Below are 11,764 nucleotides of genomic sequence, written 5' to 3'. Positions count from 1 at the left end.
CAACATGTGGATGATGCTCTGTTTATGTGACCTATGATGGTTTGAAGAGTAATGTAGATATTGTCCAGTGTATGTAGATTTTTTTGTAAATGGACGGTTTGAAATTATTATCTTGCCTTTTAACTAGTATGTATGTCCAAGAAGTGTAGTTGTTCGTTGTTTTCTACGTCTAGAGTAATGATTTTATTGTGGAGTAAGTTGATTCTATTGACAAACATATGTTTTCCATGTTGTCCTGCCATATGATGAAGATATCATCATATAGGTCACAAAAAGAGAGCATCATACACATGTTGAGAAATTGAACCAGAAACTTTATCTCTGACGATGAAGTAGTTCAGACAGAACTGTCCCAAATCACTATAACACTATCGCAAAATGGTTATCCTCAAAACATCATCCACAAATTTCTATACAAAGATAACCAACAAGAAAGACCTCCCAGCAAATTTCAACAGCAGTCATCCCCTTTATGGGTTCAATTTCCACCAGAATTGCGAGATTGTTAAAAGCCCATAACATCAGGGTTGTATTTAAACCAACTACTAGCATCAGACAGGTTCTAAGGTCTCCTAAGGACAGTGTTCCATTTTATAAATATTCAGGTGTGTATAATATTCCATGCACGTGCAGTCTTTCCTACACTGGACAAACTTTGAGAAGCCTGTCCAGTGTAGGAAATAAGACAGAAAGAACAGTTGGCGATGTAAATCACAACAGAATGATCACCTCCAGTTTAGCACATCACTTTTCAACTTCGAACAACACTATAGACTGGGATAACAGCTCTATGCCCTACGTAGTTGATGATTACAGACATCGATTATTCAATGAAGTGGCAGTACAGGCAGCAACCTAAACAGAAATCAAGGGGCCATACTGAACGATACTTGGAAAAATCTACAGTTCGCGAATAATTATATTACACGTTTGCATGTAACACGTGTTCATGATACTTAGTAGAAAGTCACAATTCATACAGACATGTTACATGAACGTATTACCTTAGCTACCTAACAGGTACTGACATTTTTTGTATTCTTAAACCTTTTTTTGCGTTTATCAATTTTTTGTACTGTGCAAGCCTTGAAAAAGCTAGTCAGTTCTAGCGAAACTGGTAGGCAATATTGTACGAACATATGTACGAATTAGAAATCTATGATCAGTTTATCTATAAGTCTTATATTTTTTAACATTTTACAACCAAAAATATGTAAGTTATCAGAGAAATTAAACTCTGATGCATTTAGAGATCTGACGAGTAACTTTCAAATGTCACAGAGAATCATCCTTTGGTTTCTGTTTAGGGTACCTTGTGAGTGGATAACCACTGTAGCCGCTTATGTTGCAGGAGCTGTAGTCTCTTCTATGTATGGCATGGAGCTCTTATCCCATTCAATGGTGTGGTGAGTGTTGAAGAAATGGAATGCCCATCCTGAACTGTTCTCTCTGTTGTTGTTTCCAATATGTTCCTTTTGTATTATCTCTAAACTTCTCGAAGTTTGTCCTATGTAATTAAGGCCACAAGAACATGAAATGTTGTAAACTCCAGGATGTTTGTTGAAAGAGTTGTGGTCCTTGGGTGAGCGTAACAGATTTTGTACTGTCATAATTGGTTTGAAGGCTACTCTAATGTCATGAGATTAGCAATTTTTTGCGAAAGTTCACCAACAAAAGGGATGGAAATTGAAATTCTGTAATGAATGTTGTCATGGATTTGTTGTAGAGAGGGATTAGAGAGTAGTATTCTTTTTTTGCTATTTTTTTATGATATCCATTGCTGATTAATAGTTGGAGAATAGAACGTAATTCTTCGGTTAATGTTCATCTCTTATAATAGAGATTACCCTCTTTATCAGCATATGTACAATGACCATTCTCAAGTTCTAAGATGAATTTGATTTTTGTGAAGAAATTAATAGATGCCAGAAAATTATATAACTCAGCTACACTGTGTTTCCATATTATGAATATGTCATCTACATATCTCCACCAAATTGATGGTTTAGGATTTGTAGATAACAAGACATCATTTTCCAACTTTTCCATGAATAAGTCTGTACGAAGAGGAGATAGAGGGCTTCCCATTGCAAGGCCTGAAAGTTGTTTGTAGATTTTTCCATTCCATCAGAAAAAATGTGAGTTGAGACAGTGTTTATAGAGTTGAGAGAACAGATTATAAGTACCACAACTTCGTTCACAGGAACATTTTAAATAACGATACAATATCCAGAGTAGCCAGAAATTTCTTCTAGTTTTTCTACAAAGCGTTGTGTATTTTTGATATAGGCATCTGTGTGTCTAACGTGCTCCTTTAGAAGATGAGCATGATGTTTTGATAACAAATAAGTTGGCGAGTGATTCTGTGTGACATTTGGAAGTCACTCATCAGATCTCTAAACACGGCAGAGTTTAATTTCTCTGCTAACTGTTGGATGCACTTGCTGAACAATGACTGATCATGGAGCGTGAATGTGCAAGCATTCACGCTCCATGCTTCTATTGTAATTGTGTAATGGTTTCTATGCATTTAGTATTTTTTAAGTAATGTATTGATTCATGATCAAAGCTTGTTGTTTATTTATATTTGTATGTTCATCCAAACCCAGATGAAGCCACTAGTTTACGTGTTGAAACTAGTAGGTAACTAGTAGCATCAAATCTTTACAACCAATAAACTCAGTGTTAGTAATTTTTATTAGATTAGTTTTGTGGTCGAAAATAACATACTTATCATAAATTTCTATTATCTGTGTTTCATATATTGTACATAAATAATTCCAACACTTGCTGTGTTGGACTTGTTTATATCAACTATTATTCACACAACACCTATCATATCATACTTCTCTTTAAATTCACTCGCCATCAGGACACTCACAACTACCTCTGGCAATTCATTCCAGTCATTCACCATACTCCAAGCAAACAGTGTAGTCTGCATATCCTTACTAACCACATACTAACTGAGGTGACGCCTAGTTTCCTCTCCCTCTACTTATGCATTGAAAACTTTTTTTTTTCCCCTTCAATCTCACAGAACCCCCCTTTAAGTAACTATAAGTTCCTATCATGTTCCCTCTTTTCCACCTGGATTCAGATGATCCAATTTTTTATTTTTTAGATTAATTTTTTTTTATTATTAAGAGAAACTCAGAGTCAGGACTCATTGAGAGAGATAAAATATTAGCCACACCAGCTGTCATACCCATTCTTAAATTCAATCACACTACCTGCACTCATCAATGTCAATGGAAACTCATTCTAATCATGCACCACTCTATGAGAGAAAAATCATATCAATGTTCTCACCACCCATCTTGATTACATTCATTCTTGACTTACAAGGATGCCCACTTGTAAAGAATTCCATTTACTGATATCCTGTAGGATGCTTTCAGAAGTTTGTTTTCTAGTGTCTGGTTCACAAATTCTGAATTTGTATTCCATAATCCTGATATCATTTTTAACACTCTCCTTTGCACTCTCTCTCTCTCTCTGCTGTATCAGGTGAGGTCTTATCAAGGCCTTGTAAAGAGGCAAATTGACTGCCTTATCTTTACATGTCAAGGCTTGTTTCGGCATTCCAATTATTCTCCGAGTTGTATTTGCAATCTTTGCCACATGGCCCTTGAACTTCAACTTCCTAACTACTAAAACTTAAATATTTCTAGTCTGATCAGTTTCTTGTAACAATATTACAAACATAAAAATTTAAATAAAATAGTTTAACCTATTTATATATGTGGTGAGCAGAGTGGTGAGTGTATCTGCTCTCCAGCCAAAAGGCTGCAGGTTTGAATCCCAAGGTGGGCATGGATGTTTGCGATTGTCTGTGAAAATACTAGTGGTGGAGACAGTAATAGAGTAAGTCCCTTCCCTCGATAAATCTTTGTACTCCCTGGAGGTGTCACATAATAATAATTTAATGAAGGCCTGTGTAGCTCTGTGGAAGTGGCGCTTGCGTCCTCTGTGCTTGGCCACTTGAAGTTAGACTTAAGTTCAAGTCTAGTCACCGACTAACTTTTACTAAGCCTTTCTTTGACTGGTTCCTGAGTTAGTTGATCTCTGGCATGGACAAGCAGGTTTTTCCCTCCTGCAAACTCAGGTTTTTCGTCCCGTAAACAAGAAAATCTACAGTAGTACCCACATTATTTCAGACAGTAATATATCTTGTTAAGGTTAGGTACCAAGAAATGGCAGCACTTTTTTGCCAGTCTCTTCATCAGTGGTTGCTATAATTAGTGATAGACATGGGCCAGCTGTCTGATTGGCTACTAGTCTCCAAAGATTTATCGAGGCCCTCCCTCGATAAATCTTTGTACTCCCTGGAGGTGTCACATAATAATAATAATAATGAAATAGCAGCACTTTTTTGCCAGTCTCTTCATCAGTGGTTGCTATAATTAGTGATAGACATGGGCCAGCTGTCTGACTGGCTACTGGTGGAGATTAAACTGCCCACTCAATCTCCAAAAGCTAGATAGGGTATAATGGCCTAGCCTACTTCCTATAAGGGAATAAAAGGTGTCAGCTGATTTATTTATATAATAATTTAACAGAATCAGTCATCTCAAAATTGAAAAATAGGAAATCATCTGGAACTGATAGAATTTAGCATTTCATCATAAGATATACAGATAGAGAAATAAATGACTAAAAACAAGAGCACTTTAAACATATCTTTGGGAAAAAAAAAAAAAAAGACAGATTCCTAACAAATGGAGAATGAATATTACAATACCAATATTTAAAAAGGGAACAAAATCTGAACCAAAAACTATCAAGGAATAAACCTATTGTGCAACTATCCTGAAATATGTATAAGTATCATCAAAGAAGAATTGGAATCAAGACTAAATTATGAAGAACAACAAGGATTCCATAAAGATCATGTACTGATGCCATATTTATTATAAAGCAAATAATAGAAAAAAGCGATAGAATTTAACAAACCAATATTTATGCGTTTCAATGATTTACAGAAAGTTTTCAACAGAAGCAGATTATAAGATGTCCTGAAAGTACTAGCATCAAGAAAGATAACACTGCAAATCACTGAACTGATCAAAGATATACAGTATATACACAAAATATGAATATGTAATAATTATTATTACTATCCAAGCCTCAATGGAGTCAAAAGACTCATTGTGGGAGGTTGTTTTTAGGAAACAAAGTTTATCATACCACTCCTTGAACCCACTGACCGTTCCCGCTCTAACCACTCTCAGTCAATGCATTCCAAGGTTCAACCACCCTCAACGCAAAGAAACCACTCCTCACCCTCTTGCGCACAGCCTCCTTTTGTAACTTCCAGGGATGGCCCCTTGTCATCGCTCCTTCTCGCCATTCCACCAAGTGAAAGAACTCTCCAATGTCTACCCTGTAACTGCCTGTCAACAGTTTAAAAGTCTCAATCATATCACCTCTCTTTCTTCTATCCACCAAACTCTGCAGTCCACATTCCCTCAGTCGATCCTCATATTGTACAGTCCTGAAACCATCTAATCAGAACAGAAATTCACAGAAAATCTCAAGACAATGTGATTCTCTAAGTCCATGTTTATTTAACATAAGCATGACGAAATAACAGCATTTAAGAAACAGAAATTAAATGGAATAAAAATTTAAAAAAAATTTTAATTTGGTTGGATATGCTTTACTCTCGCAGAAAATGATCTGCAAAAACTATCATTCAAACTCCAACAGATATACAGTAATTTTAACATGAAAATATCAAGAGAGAAATAATAAACAATGGCAACTGCAAAAGAACCAATCAGATGCAAATTAGAACTAAATGGAAAAATATTAAAACAAGTAATGAAATTTAAATACCTAAGAATAACTGAACAGTGAAAATGTAACAGGATGAAGTAAAAAGAACAATCCCTGAAGGCTAATAAAATATCACAATGTTTAAATTCAACTATATAGAAAAATAAAAATTTAATAAAAGTAAGAATATATGAATCAGTAGTTGGCTAGAAAGCTAAGTATTTACACAACTTAAACAAAAAGATTAGAATATAGAGAGAATGAAAAGAATATTTATATAGAATGGAAAGATATTGGCTACCAAAAAAAGTCGATAAATATAGACCAAATGGGGAGAGAAAGACCAGTTGCAAGATGGTGAGACCAGTAGATCGAACAAATGCCTAATTCTTGATGAGAAGAGGAAGGAGAAGTACATAATTCATATATAAAAACACTAATCGCTTAAAGATTATGACATTACCCCCTCCCCCAATTGCTCAAATATGACCTGGTAAACCTAATACCACCGTTTCTCTATTCACTAATATCCTTCTATTCAACTTCATCACTAATTAAAAATGCTTTCTCCTCCTAAATATTACTGACTGATACAATTTTGCCATCCATGCTAGTTACTTCACTTGGAAGGACAAAATATAATATACAGAGAGGTACAGCTATGGGTTCTCTACTTCATCTCCCATGACTGATTTTTCAATGGAACATTTTGAAAAACATGCCTTGAAACTGCCATTGTTAAACTTTCTACCTGGCTAAGACATTCATCAAGTGTTTTCTATTTGCACACATGGTTTGGATTCATTCCTCCTTCACTTCAACACCAAGCATCCCAGAATCCAATTCACTAGAGAAAAAACCCATCTCATACACAGGAAGATACATTCACAAACTTTCCCATCATTTTCTCCCTCCTAACAATAATAGTATAAAAACTAGCTGCAAGAGATCAATTTCTGTTCTATCCCTGCTTCCCCCACAGCTGCACTTAACCACATTCATTACAACTTATCTAATGGCTACAATTCCAACAGAATTAATAAAAAACTTGTTTCCATGGCTCCAGAAATTCACTCGCCACAGGTGAGTTATCAAAGACAAGTGGCAAGTGAATTTTCAACCTCATTCTAAATATATTTTATTCACATAATTTACACTTTCATCATAATATAACAATTGGTAACTTTTAAATGTTTTTCTTTCAATATGAAAGACTTCATAATTCATACCAAATATCGAGTTCCAACCCCCCCCCCCCCCAATTTCTCTCTCAGCAATATCAGTATTATTTTCACTCCACACATGCTCCACTATGCATTACACTTCCAGTTTTTTGTCATGAAGTGAGACAATTAGCAGCCATTACATGTTATAGTTATGGCACTTTACTCTTGCATAGTTGAAGTTTGTGAGAAAACATGCAAGTTTTTCATATCATGAATACATTTAAATTAAATTACAGTTATCAATTCCAGAAAATAAATTTTAAAATCAAATTAATGCATTCATTTAGTTCCATATTAGCCTTACATGTATATACAGTAAGCACAACATATGTAATAGACATTGTGCTTTTCTCACATAACCATTAATTATAAACACAAATTAAAATAGGCACAATCTAATTAAATACTGTAGTGCATCTATATACATCTTATTCTTCCTTTACCTCTTACATAAGTGTGCAATTGTAATACAGTATTGCCCTAAGTTTATTTCACAGCTCAGAACATGAATTAGCTTAGTGTAATTAAATATCTGAACATTTTAAATAATGAAAATACTTTTTAATTTTTTTTAAAATACAACTATCTTCCAAAGACAAGTCAAACATCAGATTATGTGTCTGAGTGCATCATGAAATGAGAGTCTAGCTCCAGCAAGTGCTACCTACTTTGTTTTCATGAATTATTTGTCTTTCTTATTAAATGATTGTTTATGGATGATTTATATCAATCAACCCTTCATTATGAACAATAAATAAAAGAAAACAAACACCGATGAGAATTAAAGAATGTATTACTTTGTTTTGTCATCATAACATTTAGTTTTTTAAAATATCACATTCATGTAAAGACCAATACCTTAAGTGAGTAAAAATTTTTTTTTTGTGGCAAGTAGATTTCAGTTGTATTTCTGAACTGCCTGCTCCTCTCTCCATCCCCTACTCTCAACATATGGATTACAGTACTGCTATTGCTATTCTCTATATCGAGGATAGCCAGAAATTTAGAAGCAATATGACTTCAAACCACATATCAAGCTGGCTGCTCTCATCTGTACATATGCCCCCCCCCCAAGTCCAGTTCCAGGTACAGAAAGTTAATTTTACTTGACATCTGCCAACATCCATCTGAAGAACATAAATATCTGTTGTCACAATTATGGTCAGTCAGGTGTCTAGCAGACTAAGACTTGGATGCCATGCACAGAATAAAAAACTACTATGCTTTTCCTCAGTAATTAAATTACAAACATGAAAGATTATGGAATTAGTAATGGGGAAAGGGTAATATTAAAAACCAACCCAACCTCAATAAACATGATTCTATAAAACACTCAAGATATGGAAAACTAATTCTCAGACCTATTATCCAACAACTGCCCACAGATGGTACAAATCTGATTAAAGCTTTAGGCTTTTAGTCTACTCTCTTCCACTTGATTTTCTTTGTGTTTGTGTAACAATTCTTATACATTATCTCCAACACTGGACCTTTAATTCATTCCTAGTGTTGTCTTCATTTCATTAAATAAATGAATTCAATTACATATCAACTATATGTATAACTAAAACAAAGGTTAAACCAAGAATATGTTATAGCTTGAGTGGATTAATGTTTATCTAAAACGACTGTCTGGGTGATCAAAGTAATACTTCGATACAAAATTAATAATGGAAAAAAACTCGCGTACAAAGATTATTTAATAGTATAATTTTCGCCTGTGTGTCACAGGCATCTTCAGTACATTAAGCTCAAATTAAACAATAACTGACAATTCCATAAAGCGCCACCTAAGTAGCTGGTGTAAGATAACTAAAAAGGTCAATAACTTTCTTAAAAATAAAAAATAAAAATAAATTTTAAAAAAATTAAAAAAAAAAGTAATACTTGGAAAAAAGGTGTCATTTTGATCAGATAATTTATCTTCTTTTTCTTTCTGTTGTTACCATTGCTTCAGAAATGAAAAACAATGTAAGAACAGCAGTTCATAGGTAGGAACTACGATCAGATGTAATTATAAGAAATGAAAGTGAAGTAGATCATCATTAGTTGTCTCATTCCATTATTTTAACTTATATGAATTAATCATTAATCTGCCCCACAGCCCTTCTACTAACATATAATTCTTTCCCTCTTGAGACTGGAAGTTCACATCTAGTAAGATGGAGATATTCAGAAGTTAGAAAGAATATTTGAAGAGGCTCTACCTGCTTAGTTTTTAATGATTTTAAGTGTATTTTGAAATAAAATAATGATATATTAATGATCTGGTAAAGGTTATCTTTTAATTGTTTAAAACAAGAGGAAAGGCTCTCCTCCCCTTTGATTCAACCATGTAAGATTTAAGAGTCCTGGTTGGATACTGAGGTCCAAATTATCATGATTATAAACAGCTGTAAAAAATTATATTTCAGAATCTCAATAGCATTCTTATTCCATACTACAAGAGAGAAATATAATGAATGCAATGCTAATGTTTTTCATGATAAGGCATATACAGAAGTTTCAATTTAATTTAGACACACTAACAGTCTAAGAAAGTTTTCTATGCTAGATTTAGTTACAATGAAATTCATTAAAATATTTACAAGAACTTTAGATCTGATCACAATTTAATCAGAATCAAAATCTCCATCAGAATCAGATAAATCTGATTCATATGTTATGGTCCGGATTCTGCTCATTGTTGAACGAAGAAGTGTGGTAAAATCTGACTTTCCGCCATCTTCCTGATATTTCTGTAAGGATTCTGCATTAAAAAACAATAGTATGAAGTTAACTGATGCAATATGTGTAAATAGTTGGTTATACAAAAACTGCTGAACATTTCTGTATATTTGAACTCATTGCTTAAAGAATCAATAGTGAATACATTGTTAATTTTTAACTATTAAATAATATAAAAATTTTAACTATATAAAACTTCAGTGAAAGTTTAGACTAGTAGCTCTTGAACATTGGCAGCACTACTCCAATTATATTATTTTTAGGGAGAGGTAAAAAGTGCAATTAGAATTATGTAATTCATATGGCAACTGCATTAGTACCATATTATTATTATGTGACACCTCCAAAGAATCATCGATGGAAGGCACCTACTTTACAACTCACCACTCAATCCACCAACCACAGCAAATCTCATCATCTACATGAACACCATCTACTGCTCCACAACCACCACTATTATTATTTATTTATTTTACAGACAATCACAAACATCCATGGCAGGATTCAAACCTGCAGCCTTTTGGCTGGAGAGTGGATATGCTAATCACTCGGCCAACCAGGCTAGCATATACTTTTTTTTTGGCCTTTCAAGATTAACCTGAAAACCAAGTGAACCAATATGTTTGAATTGCATTTGAGTTTGAGTCAAGACTACATGGTCACTCTCTCCAACTTGTGACAAAATACAGCTGAAAAAATGAAAACTGAACCACATGCACTTTCCTGTGTACTTTTTATTACATTGCAATATACAGTTTTGATGCACTTTGTCCTTTTGTGCACAAAATGCATCAAATTTATATATTACAGTATAAGGCAATATTACAATATATAAATTTAAATGGTCTGAATGAAACATTTTGTAATGATTTTTAATCACCAAGTTATAATAAAATCCATCTAGCCCAGATCTAGTATGGATATGGATAAAACAAATGAAATACTTATGCAGACTTTAAAAAAAAATAAGGTCAAGAAAAGAGATTCTTCAACACTTAGTTCAATGATACTGTTAAACTGCAACACTTTGTTGAAAGATTTTTCACTTGGTTATACTATAAATTAAAGATGCCAAGAAATTATATTCTCGATTTCATCCTTTATCCAAGTGTAAGCAAACAAAGTTTGTGTGAAGTCACTTCACGACTGGGCTACTTGTATGTAGAGGCTAATGACTTCATATCAATTGCTTAGTATCCCATAATACAAAGCACATATACTTACATGTTTTGACCTTTATTGAGGTGAAAAAGTAAAAGGGTGCTCATCATAGGCCTAGAGTTAGTACAGGGGTGCAAGAGAGCCTGATAGTATTAGGAGAGAGAGATAGATAGTATGAGAGAGAGAGAGAGAAAAGGCCTCAGCTCTTTTATATCATCATATAGTCAAAGGCTATCAATTTTTCTTTTTCACCAATCTCATATAGATGAATAACCAAAAGACCAATTGAAACTAAAATGCAAAGATGACTGATACCCAGGTGGTTAGCCTTATCTGAGTTAATCGACTTGAGTTGGCCTTCTCTGCCTGGGATTGCTCTCCAATCATTCCTGCAATTGACTATAAGACTACATTGAATTAAGAGGATGGAACCATTTAAAAACCTCTCATAGCAAAAACAGAACGGGTGGTCTACACCATTTAGTCAAAAATTTGATCTCTCCTAGAATGCTTCTTTCTAAATACAAAAATTGTCTGACTGAACAATACAATTTACACAATACAATATTATAAAGTATTTGGATGTCATATTGCAGGTTTTGAAATCCATGTTTCTTTCTAATCTTCCATAAATGGTATTGTAATTCATTAATTATAAAAATCAAAATTCTTTTCCCATTGCTGACATGTGGTGGATACTACAAAAAACCCTGTTCTGTTGTAAGTAATGGAATGCCCAACATATTATATAACCTGTTTCAAATATGCAGGGCAAGAGGGCAGCTGTAGAATGCATATGCTACTGTTTCCAATCAGTAACAGATGTCAAAGATTGGATCTCTGATGTTAAATTACCTCCATTTGATGGT

The 11,764-nt window shown here is 33.8% G+C and overlaps 1 protein-coding gene across 1 annotated transcript in view; it reads right to left on the bottom strand.

Annotated features, from left to right (window-relative positions):
* Positions 1 to 9,572: 9,572 nt before the first annotated feature.
* Positions 9,573 to 11,764, bottom strand: part of LOC150092970 (junction-mediating and -regulatory protein-like) — a 113,220-nt gene continuing 111,028 nt past the window's right edge. Inside the window, exon 9 of the mRNA XM_090413952.1 lies at positions 9,573 to 9,756. Within this exon, the coding sequence (XP_090270078.1) occupies positions 9,620 to 9,756 (137 nt within the window). The 3' untranslated portion in view covers positions 9,573 to 9,619. The remainder of the gene's footprint in view (positions 9,757 to 11,764) is intronic.

Source organism: Typopeltis vanoorti, chromosome 24, assembly GCF_054136105.1.
Source record: "Typopeltis vanoorti isolate ZY-2024b chromosome 24, IOZ_Tvanoo_1.0, whole genome shotgun sequence".
NCBI lineage: Eukaryota > Metazoa > Arthropoda > Arachnida > Uropygi > Thelyphonidae > Typopeltis > Typopeltis vanoorti.
The sequence above is the reverse complement of the archived record's forward strand: the minus strand, read 5'-3'. Positions and strand labels throughout refer to the sequence as shown.